Genomic DNA, 17,874 nt, shown 5'->3' with positions numbered 1-17,874 from the left:
AACTGCTCAGCACATTTATTATTCTGTATTGCAGGTCTTTATTGGGAATGAAGGATTGTATTGATCTGATTTAGAGAAGCATTGATAAATAATTAATTGCTAAAATTATTGGGGACAAAGAAGTGAATAATGCCTCGCAATCTGTGTGCATAGTTTAACTCATACCAGTGGAATTTTGGAAAGCATTGCATAAGGGGAAAATCGGTTGTTAGTAGCAGAGAAAAACTCTAAAAGGGAGGTAAGGAATGACTTGTTTGTAAGTTTTAAACAAACAAAAATGAGACCCTGGAAGGAACAGAAACAAGATGATGACTCAGAAAAAAATAGAATCAAATTCTCTGTTCAGTGTGTGGCTCTAGACATCAGAATAGGAAAGAGAGGGTGATACTCCTCTGAGTTTGGTCAAGGGCTTCTGAGCAGTCCTGGATAGGGGAATAAAGATTCCCAGGAGTGTGCCCACTCCTCACCCAAGCATTTAGCAAAGGAAAGGGAAGCCACAGTTTGAATGGAAAGAATCTCCCTCTGTAGCCTCCTGTCTTAGGTGAAGGACACTCAAATGACAAAGAAGTTGGAGACCTGGGTGAAGAAAAGTCCCCATTTTATGCATCAGTCAATGAGCTCATTTTGTTAATTAATTTTAACATAACTGGGCCAAGAGTACTTGCAAAATTGGATTGATATTTTGATTGATTTGATTGATACTCTACTGATTCAAAACAAGAGGGAAGTTAAGTCTTACTTAGGACTTTCCTGATTAATTTTATTTTACTCTTTTGATATCCCCTTTATGAGAAGTAACATGGAGGAGAAGCTCCCAGAACTTACATCTCTTCCAATCAGGTCTTCCTGGTTTTCCACAATTCCCCATGGGGCAATACCTATGGTACATATCTTTCCTCGAGACTTAGATGCATGGTCCTTCAAGGCATCGCCAACATGACGAATAACACCTAAGCAGAAAAAGAGAAATGTTAATCTTGCCTTTCAAAGCATTGTTTTCCATTGATCTAAAGGAGACTGTGGTAACTGTTTTTTTTTTAAGATTAAATGCATTGAATATAAAATTTTGACATATTTCTACAAAACTACACATTACTTTGCCAACAAAGGTCCATCTGGTCAAGGCTATGGTTTTTCCAGTGGTCATGTATGAATATGAGAGTTGGACTGTGAAGAAAGCTGAGCGCCAAAAAATTGATGCTTTTGCACTGTGGTATTGGAGAAGACTCTTGAGAGTCCCTTGGACTGCAAGGAGATCCAACCAGTCCATCCTAAAGGAGATCAGTCCTGGGTGTTCATTGGAAGGACTGATGCTGAAGCTGAAACTCCAATACTTTGGCCACCTCATGCGAAGAGTTGATTCATTGGGAAAGACCCTGATGCTGGGAGGGATTGGGGGCAGGAGGAGAATGGGACGACAGAGGATGAGATGGCTGGATGGCATCACCAACTCGATGGACATGAGTTTGAGTAAACTCCAGGAGTTGGTGATGGACAAGGAAGGCCTCGCGTGCTGCGATTCATGGAGTCGCAAAGAGTCAGACATGACTGAGCGACTGAACTGAACTGAACTGACAGGTGTTCAGGAGAGAACATAAACTTGTAGCTCTAATGCTGCATACATTTGCTGGACTTACAGATGAACTCTAGCAGTGAATTCCTTATTTTATTCTAATGAAAAAAAAAGAAGAATACAGTGTCTATGAAAAGAAAAATATACTTAGAGAATCTTTTTCTTATAAGTATAATGATATATTAGCATAACTAAGAACTAACAGCATGACTATATCCTATAAAAAGCATCATAAATAATATATTAAATCTGTACCAAAGTTTGTATATGAATTAGGGTCATCAAATAGAGCAATTGCTTGGCTTGGATTTTGTTAATCTTGATTTCACCTTCTTATATACAGAGACATAATGTGGAGACTCTGCTAGTAAAGAAAAGGTTGACACAGTCTGTGGAAAATTTATGTTAAAAATACATGAATACATCTTTTTAGACATCATTCTAATTATTTTCCTCTCTGTCTTAATGGCCCTCCCATCACCACAACCTTCCTCACCATAGTTAAGAGAGAAAATTCAGTTTACAAGATGGTAGGAAACATACTTTTTACTTTTTAATAAATTATTTGGAGAAGATGTAATTTCTAATCTTTTAACTGCCCTCTCAAGGGACCATTTTCATAGAAGATAGAAAATATATTTTCTAAGAAAAAGATGTTTCAACTTATTCTTTAAGGAAAACACTACCCATTCTTCAAGGAAAAACTCACACCTAGAGCCCTCTCCTATATGAAAGCTAAGTTGGGTTTGATTTCTTCTCCATTTGAACAGGGCTGCAGCTGGTGTATTTTGAATAGTTCAGTATGTCAGTGAACATATTCTTCTGTGGTTCGTAATCACACGTGAGAAAGAACGTCTCTGCTCAGAGTAAACTCGCTGAGGAGAAGGTTGGAGGTCAGTGTCTTCCTTTCTGCAGGTGCTTCAGGTGCCGGCACAGAGGGAGGGCTCAGGAACTGGTCACTGAACCGACCAAGCACATAAAACACACCAGGCAGTTTAATCACAGGAGACAACAGACAAGTGTGAGCAACTCAGTCCTGCAATATTCATAAGATCAAACAGGAAAAGCCTCCTTTAAAAAAAATCAAACAACAGAGGAGTGTAAACTGCCACTAATCCATGTTCAGCTGTGCTGGGAGTATTGAGAAGAGCATCAGTATCACTTAGTCGTCCATCTACGAGTCTTCTAAAAGAGAGTGTTGATAAAGAAAAGCAAATACAAGAGCAAAGCTATCGGTATTAGTGTTAAATTTTTTTCCTATTTATATGCAAAACTCCTTTGGGGTCCAGTCCTGGACAAGAAAGTTAACTTCATGGTACCCCTCCCTCCACCCGACACAATTTCATTATCACCTCTTACTCACGCTGAGTGTGCTACCACTAGACCCTCACTTTGAGTCCTGGACTGAACACTATGCCTGGAGAGAGGTAGAGGTGAACTCTTCGGTTTACAATCCTGATGCTATAAATTCTCCTTTTGATATTGGATGCTTTTCACAAAAGAAGAAAAACAATATACAATGTCCCAAGTTCCTGCAAACAGAAGATAAGCATTTCTTTTCCTTTTTTTGGGGGGGGGGGTGGGGGGTGGGTGGGAAGTGGGCTGTGCTGCGTTACTTACTGGAATCTTAGTTCCCTGACCAGAGATCAAACCTGGGCCCCTGGTAGTAAGAGAGCTGAGGCCTAACCATCAGACACTAGGGAATTCCCTAGTAAGAATTTCTTTTAGAAACTTTTGAGTTGCTCTCCATAGGAGTTTCAGGTTATGTCAGGAAAGCAAAAGACTGAATAACCATAGGCAAACGATGCCTGTTAAACTATGAGTGGAAGTTGGAGCTTAAAACCTCAACAGCCAAGAAAGAAAACTGTTCTGTAGATATTTGATCACTGTAACATAAACAGCTGGCTGAGCCAGTCATTCTAAGATCATGTCAGTTTACAGACTGAGTCAGGGTTTCACATGACAATGACAGGCACAGGAAATTGGCAGAGTTCACTGCAGAAATGCACCTATGTTTTTGTGGGCTGAATGTTCACAAATTCTAGATATGGAGAAGAATTCTGAGTGCAGGTGTCACTTAAACATCATCTAAATCAGCGGTCCCCAACCTTTTTGGCACCAGAGACAGATTTTGCAGAAGACAATTTTTCCACGGACAGGGGTGGGGATGGGGAGAGAGAGATGGTGGAAGCAGCAATGCAAGTGATGGGGAGTGACGGGGAGCCACAGATGAAGCTTGCCTGCTGCGCACCTCTTGCTGTGAGGCCTGATTCCTAACAGGCGGTCCACGGCCCAGGGATTGGAGACCCCTGATCTAAACTAGAAACAAATGACTAAACGACATTGAGATAACATTTTATTTAAAGCTAGTTGGTCCATGGTTATGTTCAGAATGTCCCATTAACTTTAAATGTGTCCGTGTGGGCAGACTTTGAGTCTTGAAACAAGTCTGAATTAACTTACTGCAGCATTACCTGTCTCTTCCAATTGGCACTTCTGATTCACTCTGGGGAAACATGTCAAAACAATTTACAGGCATCTATTCCATTACCAAATGCACATTCACAATGTTCTGTAGATAAGCACTTAACTCTAAGTGGCTTTTTAAGAACTGATTTGACAGCCTCCCTGGATCACAACATAGAAACTTGTTTGGCAGGTAGAAAAAACTACTTGGACTTCAGAGTGGGATATGTTCTGCTGGTGCAGAGCTGATTCAATGAAATATTTTAAATGATAAACACATACTACTCTGGAGTTTGCTGTTATCCTAGATGAAAAGGGCATTTTGCCAAAATTAAAGCTACTTGCATCAAACTTAAACTCACTTAGAGAACAGGTATGGGGTCTCCAATTTAGAGCAAAAGTTATTCCTTAAAAAAATACTGGATGCTTATTTGGCAATCTGAGCTATTGAAAATAACCTGTCAAATTCCATCAGTCATGTTTATAAATTCTATATTGTCAGGTATCCCAGTCTGTGTCTTAAGTGTTAGTAATTCTTGGTAGAGAAATGACAAAAACAGTTATCATTTAGGTAGAGGAAGGAGTGAGAATCACTAAAAGGAGCAATGACCAGCAACCGTGGCCATAAAGAGGTAGGGGCTGAGGTGAGGCTATGTAAACATGTTTAACGTTAGAAGAAAGTGATCTCAGTCACAACAATCTTGCAGTCTCACGCTGTCCTCCTCTGGCCCACTCCAATTACCTGTGTTGACTCCTCCAGTGAATATCCATGCTCCGGTGGTCATGGCTGCTTTGATGAGACCTTTTCCAAAGACCTGCTTGAGTTTTGGCTGGAGTTCAAAGTTCTGCAGACCCCCGTGCACTGAGATGAGAAGCTTGGGAAGCTCCAGCTGCCATTCCTTGGTCATCAGGTGTAGGAGGAGATCAGGTTTTGTATCGAAAGATACTCGTACATACTAGAAAAAGAATGACTGTTGATTAGGGAGGAAGGGCAGGGTGGCTGCAGCTGCTTGTCTTTACTGATTGCAATGATATGTGTAGTTACTTGAAGAAAATGTCTTGTAAGAAATAAGATTTTTTTTTAAAAGGGGCAAATCAATTGCTTTACTGAAGACCTTAATTAGATAAAGAGATTCACCATCTTTAACAGGTTTTTTTGAAATTCTGAATGACTATAAATTTTGAAATTATTTAACTTTCTAAAATGCAGTATAAACACAACTTTCCCCAGGATGACTTCTTTGCTCAAAGGAAATCATATTTATATTTAACCTTAACATTTGTGCAACAGTTCAAATGTTGCTACCATTTTCAATATAAGTAATTCCTTTATAACAGTTACTGGACCTATATATGACTGTTTCTGTGACCCTATTATTTTGGCAGGTTTTGAAAAATTCTACAGTTCTACACAATGTAATGAGAATGTTTAAATGTGGTAACAGCTGATTATATTTAGTTAAACCTAAATTAACTGCATACCAAATGTTTGCTTTATCTTTCAAAGAAAAGTGACAAAAGTCATGCCAATTATTTTTAAGGAATAGTTGAAAATATTAGAGTGCATAGCAGATATCAAGGTATTTACATATGCAACTAGAAATAAAGTTATTGTAAGTATATATAAATACAATTCTATAAATACATACAATGACAAACATATATATATATAACTAAACATTTAGATGGGCTTCCCATATGGCTTAGGTGGTAAAGAATCTGCCTGCAATACCAGAGACCCAGGATCTATCCCTGGGTCCAGAACATCTTTCGAGAAGGGAAAGGCTACCCATCCCAGTATTATTGCCTGGAGAATGACATGGACAGAGAAGCCTGGAGGGTCTCAAAGGAGTCCAAGGGGTCTCAAAGAGTCAAATATGACTGTTCAACTGTCATGTTAAATCTTTTTTTTTAATTATATAAATATTCTCATTTAAATCTTTGTTTATATAAAGATTTCATTTCTATCTGGAAACAACTCAAATACTTGGCAAATGCACTGAAAAGCCTTTTGCAATGCATTGCTGAGCTGGCATGAAAAGAGAGAATATTCAGATACCTAAACAAAGTGGAAGCTGGAATCTCAGGGAGTAAGGAATACCAAAGGAAGCTTTGGCCTTGAGGCTTTCTCCTAAACCCTGGAAGACCCTGAGCAGCTGTTTTAATAGCTTAATGCAGTATGGGGGGCATAAGGAGAGACCCCACATAAAGCTGAGATACTTCAAATAGATCCACTCTCAACTGTAAGGAAGGAAATAATAAGTGTAAGGGAAGGAAAGTAAGGTCAGAAGAAGAGAGCAAGGAAACTTGCCTGCTGCAACCTTGATCAGTAGATGGGGAAAGTCTCCTCTGGTTATTTATAAACAAAAGTGGGCCCTCATACAGATTTTGGTCTACATCCACATTCTCAGCGTGGTCTGAGAAACATCAGAATATTTAATGTAAGTGGAGTAACGGCTCCAGATAACTGGCAGGAGCAAATGCAAATTATTTGTGGAGGAATGCATCATCAAACCAGATCTCAAGTAATTCTCTTGAGAAAATAAGCATTTCATTGTAAAAAATATTACAAATTACATAAGGAGATAAAGCAACATGAAAGAGAAGCAAAAGACACAATAGGTAGCAGAATAAGATCCTCAAAGATAGTAAAATGCTCTGACAGAGAATATAAAATGGCTTCATTTAATATGTTAAGAACATAAATGAGAAAGCTGAATATATGAATAAAGAACAAGAATTACAGAAAATGATCACATACATTTGAAAAGGAGTAAAAAACAGAACTTCTAGAAACTAAAACGTAAAAATTTAAATGAGAAATACAATGGGTAAATGAAACTATAAGATCAGACATGCTAACTGTCAGTTCAGTTCAGTTCAGTCACTCAGTCGTGTCCGACTCCAACCCCATGAACCGCAGCACGCCAGGCCTCCCTGTCCATCACCAACTCCCAGAGTCCACCCAAACCCATGTGCATTGAGTCAGTGATGCCACCCAACTATCTCATCCTCTGTCGTTCCCCTTCTCCTGCCCTCAATCTTTCCCAGCATCAGGGTCTTTCCCAATGAGTCAGCTCTTTGCATCAGGTGGCCAAAGTATTGGAGCTTCAGCTTCAACATCAGTCCTTCCATTGAACACCCTGGACTGATTCTACAGATACAGAGAAAAACCAGATGCAGCCTAGAAAAACAGGAGAATTGGATATACAGAAGAAAATGTGATAATTTTACAGGAGGTAATTAGAATTTCAGATAGAAATAAAAGAGATAACAGGAAAGAAACAATACTTGAAGAGATACTGGCAGGGAACTTCTCAGAATTACTAAAAGATTCCAATTCTCAGATTCAAGAAGTTCAATGAATCCGAAGCAGGATACTAAAAAGAAACCCCATCCATACATCAGTCATAGAGAAGACCAAAGGGTCGGGGTGGGAGAAGCATTCAAAAGGAGCTAGAAAAGAAATACTGATCACCTACAAAGAAACAGTCCCTAGACTGAAGGCTTATTTCCAACAACAATGGATGCAAGAACAGTGTCTTCAATGTGCAAAGAGAAATTATTTGTCAGTGTTGAATTCAACACAAAGTATCTTTCCAAAATAAGATCATTTTACAGGCATTTTCAGACTACTAAAACCTAGTATTTACCTCTAGTAGATGTCACTGAAGGAAATTTTAAAATACATGGAGCAGGTAGAAGTTACGTGATCCCAGAAGGATGATCTGGGATGCAAGAAAGAGTAGTAAATAAAGACATTAACGTAAACAGAGTAAATCTTATAAATCGTTGGTTATAAAATATAAAATGATAATAGTGTCTAATTTATGGTGGAAAGGGATAGAATAAAGTGAGATTCTGAGCCACAGGGAGTATCTGGGAACAGACACACCTACATTACTAACTCAATGTGAAAAGAGACTACAGTCATACTAAATCACTACAGAGACTGTGTAATAATTTTCATTAGGCTTAACCTAGCTAAATAATGCATTCTGGAGTTCAATTATTTACAGTAATTAGTAAGAATAACTCAACTCAAATATGTTTTTAGGAATAAGTCTCACTTGGTAAATAATTCACTTTGGAGCTTCTAACATTATATATACAACTTACCAAAAAGAAACCAAATTTACTGATCACATGAACAGTTCACTGGAAAACTACCAATTTAGTGAATATTTAAAAATTCCTTTTGAACTAGATTAATCTTTTTCCTAGTTAGGAAACTAAGAAAAGCTTGTTTATGATCACAAAACACTTGTTACCCTGTTAATAAGTGCTCCAGTGGAGATAAATGAGTGACCTTAGATCACCTTCTCCCCAGTTCTCTATCTTACAGAGGAAGAAAGGAAGGCCTGTGTAAGGTCCTTTTGTTCATAAACTCTCTTTCCATATTTCACCTGGCTCTCGATTTCTTAACTACTGAGAAAAACACCCCAAATCTACAACCAAATTCCTTGTGCTCCAGGCACATATATGCTGTGTGTGGATTCACACTCCAGGTCTCTCTGACGCCAGGTCCTTACTCTTGACCTCAAAAACATAAATGCCTTTTCTCTCCTCACTTCTCCTTTTCCTTCACCTATAGCCAAGAGGTCTGCACGTTCTAATGACCCATTTTTCAAATCGTGCTCTCAACCAGGCCTTTCCCTCTTGCTTTAGTTGCTATTTGAAGAATAAACGCTCTTCCTAGGACGTCAGTATGTGTCATGGCAACACTCCTAGTGGCTTTTCTAACCTTGTGTTCTCAATGAGATACCAACAGGCGACTCCTATCCCCAATACCTTTTTAATAATACTATTTTTCAATTCAAAGGGTTGCATCATATGTAAACTCCCATTCTGCCTGTCGTGATTCCTGCAATTTGGCCTTACCCTACTTACTGAGAGGCATTTCCCCACTCTTTTCTGTATTTGGTTAGTGCTATTCCTCAAGTCCTAGAAAACCCAGTTTCTCCCCTTTCATCTGCATAAATAATTCTTGTTTTTCAAAGTCTCTTATTGACTTTTCCTTAGAATGCAAGCTCATGTTGACACAGTATAACTCTCTGTCAAACTCAGTATAATATACACAGATATTTTCCCTGTTGTTTCTTACATGTGTCAGTTTTATCCCGCCATTTGCAAGATATCTGAGGGCAGGGATCATGTGTGACCTGACCTACGATTTTGGATAATCCTTTCTCTCCTGGCTATGATGGAGCTACAATCTCAGAAATAAAAAGGAGTTTGGAAATATCTCAGCGACCATGGGAACTAGAAATCACCTGTTTCAGTTCTTCTGCTTTATGGATGAGGACACTGAGACCCGGGGAGGCAAGTGACTGGGACATCAGAATTATTAATCGTTATCTACTGGTTAACCACTCACCCAATCCATTATTAAAGCTACTGTTACAGTGGAAACTCTAGGTTGAGCTGGGCTCCTCAAACTTTAACATGCAAAACTCATCTAGGGGAACCTAAAAAATTCAGGTTCTGATTCAGTAGGTCTGGGTTGGGACTTGAGGTTTTGCATTTTTAACTAGTTCCCAAAAGGGACCCACATGAGTAGAAAGGATTACAACTCTTTCCCAGACCAAAGATTCTCAGTGGTCTGTCTTGTGTTTATCATTGGGCCAAAGGCAAGAAAGAACACTTTAATATTTTACATAAAAATCAAAGAGAAAAATGGAGGAAAAACTGGAAAATTACTCAGGCCATGAGAAATAGGAAAGTGCAGTCATTAATAAGCTACTCAATTCCAACTACCTGATTCTTTTTCACCAGGACAAATTCCTATACAATGGAATCCATGATTAACTATATTATTTATGTTATCTATCAGTCCACCCCTGATTATCCAGAAGCTGATAAATAACACAAATACTAAGTGTCCCTGTCCCTTTAATGTTGGCCATTATTTTAGATTTAGTTTGTCCTTGGAGAATAAAAGATCTTTTAAAATGGAAATATTTAAATGAATCAATCCATTACCTTTTGTCATGTTTTTGTTTAGCAGCCCAAGGAAACAGTTTAGGGATAAGAGGGTAATTAAAACTAAGGGATAAAAGGATATTTTGTGATTATGTGGAGATTTCAATTTTTAAATTATATTCTTATACCCATAAAAATCATGTTATTCAGTAACCTCTCCTGGAACTGTATTAATAATATAACAATTAATTCTTGTGCCCAAATCAGCAGCTTCAGGTTCATAAATGGTTGTACCCAGAGGATTAATTCATTCCTGCTAAATGGTCAAAGTGATTAGAAATTAGGAGCTATTTTGGTTGTCAAGCAATTTTGACTGCCCACTTGTGAAGTCATTAATTGCTAAGGGGTCACCTTACAAATAACCAGAAATCTTCCTAACATGTATACTAAATTCTGTGACCTGGGCAGTACTCTGATGCAGTGATGCATGCTCCCGTTTACAGGTTTCCCTGGAGGAGGGCATGGCAACCCACTCCAGTATCCTTGTCTGGAGAATCCCTATGGACAGAAGAGCCTGGGGGGGGGGGGGGGGCGACAGTCCATGGGATCACCAAGAGTTGGACACAACTGAGCGACTAAGCACAATCACGTGCAGAAACACACTCAAGCATCAGATACTGTCACTGTAGGTCATCTGATCAGTTTGAGACAGGCTCTTGTGAAATGAGGGTAATCCTGAACACCACATGGAACACTAAAGAGTAAATTGTAGGAAAGACCTGGAAGGAAAACCGACACATGGAAATTAGACTATAGGCACTCACAGTTGACTTTTGTATCACATGACCTACATAACTTGCCTTTAGTTCTTTAATGCACCTTTCAAAGGAGCCCTTTGTGAGTTATCTGGGGAATGACTGGTACAAGTTATAAAAAGTACCTATCCAGAGGGAAACTGCTACCTCTGTCTGCAGCCACCAATCCTATCCTTCTCCCTCATGTCTTTAGTTCCCTGATTTTAATTTCTAGAAATAAACTGAGCTCAAATGAGTTATCCACACCTGTATTGCCATCATTAGTGTCCCTGCCTGACAGCAGACAGCCTGTGTGATAAGCTAATGAGATTAAAAAGAGTATCTAAAGAAAGCACTGTGTAAAACAGAAGTTAGTTCTATTTCAAATTATACCATTTGATCTATTCCTAGGTGCTTTGGAGGCCAATGCATACAAGCATGATTTTCACAAGAATACTTTGAATTCCAAACCACAAACTTACAAATGAAATTTTGTGAGTAAGTCTATAAAAGCAAGATAGAGTTTTTGTTTTGTTTGAGTGGCAGAGGGCTTTGGTAACTAAAAATTTTGAGTTTTTGCTTTTTCCAGTTGTTAAGTTTTTTTGCTTGTTTGTTTAGCAGGTAATTTCACTGCAGTTTTTTCTAAAGCCACTCTAAGCTGCTCCATCACTAGAAAAGTTACTATTCACTTGTCAAAGCAGAACTCAACTTTACTATGGCCTCACTGCATTAAACTGGGAGGGAAATCACAGAGGTGCCACAGATCAGATAGCATTCTTCTCTTCAAAACACCCAGGGTGGTGAAGGCTGAGTGGAGAAGCAGCCATCACTACTTAGAATAGGCTGGGGCTGTTTAATTAGAAATAATAATAATCTTTCTTTAGAATTCTGAACTTGACCCATTGTGGAGTAATTTGTCTCTGGTTTTAAACTAAATTTTGACTGACATCATTTTGCCCAGCTTTTAAATGAAAAGGTAAAATAACTACAGGACAATAAATCTGGTTACACTTTAGGAAATGGTAAATGGCAAATCTTTCTAACCCTAATTGAGAAACCATCTTCAATTCTTAGAAATAATCAATTGATATATTTCAGTAGTACTTTCTCTGAGTAATGGGACTACTACAGCTAAACCTATTTTAGTAGTATTTTTAATGCCTTTCTTCTGAGCATGTAGTGGGAAATTTGCCCCATTTTCCTTCTATTGAGAACTGTGACAAGCATCTTTTCATTTTCTAATTCTCTGTAGCCCCATTTTCAATGAGTAGTTTTAATTAAAGTTGTGGCCAAGGAGAATATGTTGCATCAGAGTCCTGAGACAATTTTGCTGATATCAGCTTTCCAAGTCCATGGAGCCTTTGGTTTTGCACCAGGTGTTTAATGCTTACAGTGGTTTAATGTGCAAGCTAAACCACTAGAAAGAAAGATCCCTAGAAAGAAAATATTTGGAATGCAAATGTAAGGCGTCACTGTTACAGGAGTTTTTGTTTGATTGACTCACAAAATTTTGGAAGTGAAATGCCATTGTAATTTATTCTATATTGCTTTCATGATTCTTCAATATTAGATAACAGGTGCTCCAGGCGATTGATGCTGATAAGCCAAAACTAAAGGTTTATAAATAATATAAAACTTCACTGAGCATATGACCTAGTTGCAGGGGGGTACTCTGCGAATTTTCTGCCAGAATTGCTTTTGTGTGAAAGTTTCTAGAGCAAGATGGGTTTCTTGAGGAAGGTTAGTTCTTACTTCTCTACAGGTCTATGATTAAGATCAGAAGTTTAAATGATACATTCCAGCTTTATTCCCAGTTTCTGAAAGGTTTTCCAAAGGTACTGCCAATAATCTCAATAGTCTAGAAATTTCAAGGTGGAAAATGGAAAGCAACAGAGCGATTACAAAACCCCTCAAAAACTACACCATGCTATACAAAGCTACTTAGTTAGCTATAGTCCAGTGATGAGGCATTTTGTTTTGTACTGGTTTTTTAAAAAATATATTTTGTGCATGTCAATCAATGATTCTCATATCAAATCTCCATAATGCAAAGAAAGACAATTTTAAGACAAGAAGATTTAATCCTAAAGCATTTTAAGAGTATAAGATGGTAGATGTCATGCTGCTGACAGCATGCCCTTTCCTGGACACACACCAAGTATTATATCTCTTCAATGTCACCTATATTCCCTCTCACATCCTCATCTTAATGCTCAGAAAAGAAAGATTGCGCCCTGGCTGACTCAATACTTAGAGTTCTAAGTGTGAAAATGAGGCATAGGAATAATTCTCTAAATTATATGAAAACTGTAATAAGGGGCTCAACTTGATCTAATATCAGAGTGAATATCAAGGGAATACCTGAAGAGAATTATGTAGGTGACTTGAGAAGTTTAAATACAAGTCCTTAATTAGGTTATACTTACCTGGACCATAAGTCAGCTCAGCATTAATTGGAAGAGATGATTAGTAAGCAAATAAGATTCTAATTAAGTCCAGCACTGCTTCCTTCTCTAAATAATTTAACAGCCTCAGCCCCAGATATGAAGAGTCTTTGAGAAAGGACCCAGCATCTGCTATCAGACCATCTTATTATTGCTAAGTCAGTTTTAAATAAAAGTTGCCTGGAACCCAGTCTAGTAAGAAAATGCCTAGACCAGGGCTTCAGTATCTTAGTACCTTTTTTTGTCCCCGAGTTCTGATTTTATGAGGCATCTGAATGAACTGCTAGGTCCTTTAATCCCCAGGAATGGACCTTAGAAGCATGCAGTTTGGTAGGATGTGGCTTGGTGTAGAGAAGAGAGGAATGCAACTCCTTCACTCACTGTCAGCTTTGCACAAGACTTCTTTCTGTGCCACAGTTTCTCTCTCTATAAAGTAAGAAAAATGATGGTTTCACTGCTGTTTCACTGGGGTTTGTCAAGCCTGAGAATTAGGAACAGAACACCAAAAGTACTGGGAAGGTCTTATAAAATAGTTCCATTAACCTAGGATATAATTTTATGAAGAACTCTGTGTTCACAGCTTTTGAGTTCAATAACCTCAACAAATACTAGTGATCTTATAATTTTACTAAAACGTTTTCAAAATTCTTAGAAAGGAACTGGGCTTCCCTTCAGGCTCAGGTGGTAAAGAATCCACCTGCAATGCAGGAGACCTGGGTTTGATCTCTGGGTTGGGAAGATTCCCTGCAGAAGGGAAGGGCTATCCACTCCAGTATTCTTGTCTGCAGAATTCCATGGACTGTACAGTCCATGAAGTCTCAAAGAGTTGGACATGACTGAGCGACTTTCACATCACTTCTTCACAGAAAGGAACTAGAAACATATAGTAACTAGCTTCCTTTCAAAACATCTACTATAGTCTGTACCAGGCATACAAGACAGAGAAGAAAAAGAATTGACAGTCCTAAGGATCTTGAGTTCGAAAACTAGCTTTGTCAAATAACTGGCTGACTATCAGAAAATAATTTAACTTCTTTGGGCTTGAGTTGCCTATCTGTAAAATAGGTAAAGAGATTGGTATCATTTAGCATTTTTAAGGTTGGCTGAACAGTAGAGTAACTGAGCTAACTTTTAGAACCCTTTGGATGTCCAGGTTCTTCCCCAGACCTCTGGGAATGATTCTGGGCATGGGCATTGGTAGTGGCCCCACAGGTTGTTCTGAGTCTCCAAGTGGAGAACCACTGCATTGATCCCTCATTGTCTTTGGCGATCAAAGTTCTGTGACATCATGATGTGCTGTCTATGCAGGAACACAGATACAAATGTGAGATGTGGTTCTCACATAGCCCACCACATTTTAATAATGAGTCCCTTTACTTCAACTGTGTCTTCCACCAAACTATGGCACACTCTGCCTCACGTTGTGTCCAGACCACACTGGCATTTGACCCAGGTGCATCAATTTGGGCTGTCTTGAGGGGAAAAGTTAATGTTATACCTTATTTGTTTATTTTTTAATTAATGAAGGTCAAAGTTAATCTGCCCTCTAGAATTTTTTGACCACTTTGTTAAAAATCATTTCAACTTTCAAACATTCTTGTTAGGAGAAGGTGACCAAAGACAAATTAAGTTAGTTGGCCTGTTTCACTTCCAGCTTGGTGAATAATTTAACCATGCCTCCCCCATCCAAGGACTGGCACTCTTAGACAGCAGGTGCTGATTCTTCCCTTGGACAAACTGCATGGCAGTTTGCTGGAGAGAGAGAGCAAGTGGTAAAGAAGCCACATGCAAGTGTGCTCAGTCACTTAGTCTTGTCTGACTCTCTGGGACCCCATGGACTGTAGCCCACCAGGCTCCCCTGTCCATGGGCTTTTCCAGGCAAGAATATTGGAGTGAATTGCCATTCCCTTCTCCAGGGGATCTTCTGGACCCAGGGATCAAACTCGTGTCTCCTGCATCTCCTGCATTGGCAGGCAGATTCTTTACCATTAAGCCGCCTGGGAAGCCCACTAAAGAAGGCATAGGGTGGCAAAAAAAGACTGTCCTGCTTGATGAAACAGACATCTGCCCTGTGGATAACTCCACCCCTTTGTCCAGACAGCAGAATCAGAATAATTCAAGGCAAGGGCAAGGGCAAGGCGGAGCATGTGGTCTGCAGTATTTCAGGGCAAGGGAAAGACATAGCTATCCCTGCCTCGGGCTGGCAGTACCTTGGTGGGTTTTGTGAACAACTTCGTGGTAAGTCTCACCCCCATTGGACACTGAGCACTTCCCAGGGAGGAGATGGCAATCCATTGTTGGTTTGCCCATCCACTGAGGGTTGGGGCTGTCAGTCATGGGGAAGGAGTACTAATATCCTTAACCCTGCTGAATGCCTTCACTTTCATTTTATACTGGGCTCCACAAATCATGTAGCTGACCTTGCCTAACCCAACTGCCAAGAGACAACTCTGAGTTTGATAGAACTATGTGAGGCCACGGGGAGAACTGTCAAAGTTCAATGTCCTTATGTGTCCACTCTCCTGGAACAGAGCGAAAGATCTAGCTGCCTCTTGAAGTTTTTCCTCTATTCTTAAGTATCACATTATACACATATCGTATATTAGCTGTGTGACATGGGGCAAATTATTTACATTTCTGTGCTGTAAAATGTTATTTTGTCATATAGGAGTAATAATACTAATGTCATAAACACGAAATATATAAATACATATAAATACTTGGCACAGCAATGGACACAAGGTAGATGTTTAATCAATTTTAGTTGAATAACAAATTCATTATTTTTTATAGAACCTGAAAATTGTTGCAAAAGTATTTTGATTAATACTTTGAAGGATACCCGTTCTAGTAAATATATTTGGAGTATCAATCTCCAGGGTTCTTAGAAATTTCAAATTCATTAAAAACTCTCCAGGAGGGGAAAATTTTTTAGGTAGAAGAAAAACTGTATGATGAGAAGGAATCCTTATTGCCAAATTCAGACTTGAATTGAAGAAAGTAGGGAAAGCCACTAGACCATTCAGGTATGAACTAAATCAAATCCCTTATGATTATACAGTGGGAGTGACAAATAGATTCAAGGGATTAAATCTGATAGACAGAGTGCCTGAAGAACTATGGATGGAGGTGCATTACATTGTACGGGAGGCAGTGATCAAGACCATCCCCAAGAAAAAGAAATGCAAAAAGGCAAAATGTATGTCTGAGGAGGCCTTACAAATAACTGAGAAAAGAAGAGAAGAGAAAGGCAAAGGAGAAAAGGAAAGATACACCCATTTGAATGCAGAGTTCCAAAGAATGGCAAGGAGAGATAAGAAAGCCTTCTTCAGTGATTGGTGCAAAGAAATAGAGGAAAATAATAGAATGGGAAAGACTAGAGATCTCTTCAAATTAGAGAAAATTAGAGATACCAAGGGAACATTTCATGCAAAGGTGGGCACAATAAAGGACAGAAATGGTACGGACCTAACAGAAGCAGAAGATATTAAGAAGAGGTGGCAAAAATACACAGAAGAACTATACAAAAAAGATCTTCACGATGGTGTGATCACTCACCTAGAGCCAGACACCCTGGAAGGCGAAGTCAAGTGGGCCTTAGGAAGCATCACTATGAACAAAGCTAGTGGAGGTGATGGAATTCCACTTGAGCTATTTCAAATCCTGAAAGATGATGCTGTGAAGTGCTACACTCAATATGCCAGCAAATTTGGAAGACTCAGCAGTGACCATAGGACTGGGAAAGGTCAGTTTTCATTCCAATCCCAAAGAAAGGCAATGCTAAAGAATGCTCAAACTACTGCACAATTGCACTCATCTCACACGCTGGCGAAGTAATGCTCAAAATTCTCTAAGCCAGGCTTCAGCAATACATGAACCGTGAACTTCCAGATGTTTAAGCTGGATTTAGAAAAGGCAGAGGAACCAGAGATCAAATTTCCAACATCTGCTGGATCATTGAAAAAGTGAGCTAGTTCCAGAAAAACATCTATTTCTGCTTTATTGACTATGCCAAAGCCCTTGACTGTGTGGATCACAACAAACTGTGGAAAATTCTGAAAGAGATGGGAATACCAGACCACCTGACCTGCCTCCTGAAAAATCTGTATGCAGGTCAAGAAGCAACTGTTAAAATGGACATGGAACAACAGACTGGCTCCAAATCGGGAAAGGAACACGTTAAGGCTGTACATTCTCACTCTGCTTATTTAACTTATATGCAGAGTACATCATGAGAAATGCTGGACTGGATGAAGCACAAGCTGGAATCAAGATAGCCTGAAGAAATATCAATAACCTCAGATATGCAGATGACACCACACTTATGGCAGAAAGTGAAGAAGAACTAAAGAGCCTCTTGATGAAAGTGAAAGAGGAGAGTGAAAAAGTTGGCTTAAATCTCAACATTCAGAGAACTAAAATCATGGCATCTGGTTATCAACTTCATGGCAAATAGATGGGGAAACAGTGAAAACAGTGAGAGGCTTTATTTTGGGGGGCTTCAAAATCACTGCAGATGGTGACTGCAGCCATGAAATTAAAAGATGCTTGCTCCTTGGGAGAAAAGTTATGAACAACCTAGACAGCATATTACAAAGAAGAGACTTATTAAATAAATAAATAGGAGAGACTTTACTTTGCCAACAGAGGTCCGTTTAGTCAAAGCTATGGTTTT

At 39.0% G+C, this 17,874-nt stretch overlaps 1 protein-coding gene across 9 annotated transcripts in view; it reads right to left on the bottom strand.

The window, feature by feature from the left end:
* The window catches only part of TRPM3 (transient receptor potential cation channel subfamily M member 3), a 702,629-nt gene that overhangs the window by 395,743 nt on the left and 289,012 nt on the right, over positions 1–17,874 (bottom strand). For all 9 annotated transcript variants that reach the window (XM_070480357.1, XM_070480358.1, XM_070480361.1 and 6 more), the window contains exons 4-5: positions 4,782–4,995; positions 826–950 (exon numbers count right to left, since the gene is read on the bottom strand). In XM_070480357.1, the coding sequence (XP_070336458.1) occupies positions 826–950; positions 4,782–4,995 (339 nt within the window). The remainder of the gene's footprint in view (positions 1–825; positions 951–4,781; positions 4,996–17,874) is intronic.

This window comes from Odocoileus virginianus, chromosome 18, assembly GCF_023699985.2.
Source record: "Odocoileus virginianus isolate 20LAN1187 ecotype Illinois chromosome 18, Ovbor_1.2, whole genome shotgun sequence".
Lineage (NCBI taxonomy): Eukaryota > Metazoa > Chordata > Mammalia > Artiodactyla > Cervidae > Odocoileus > Odocoileus virginianus.
Note: the sequence above shows the minus strand (reverse complement) of the source record. Positions and strands in the feature narration are given on the sequence as shown.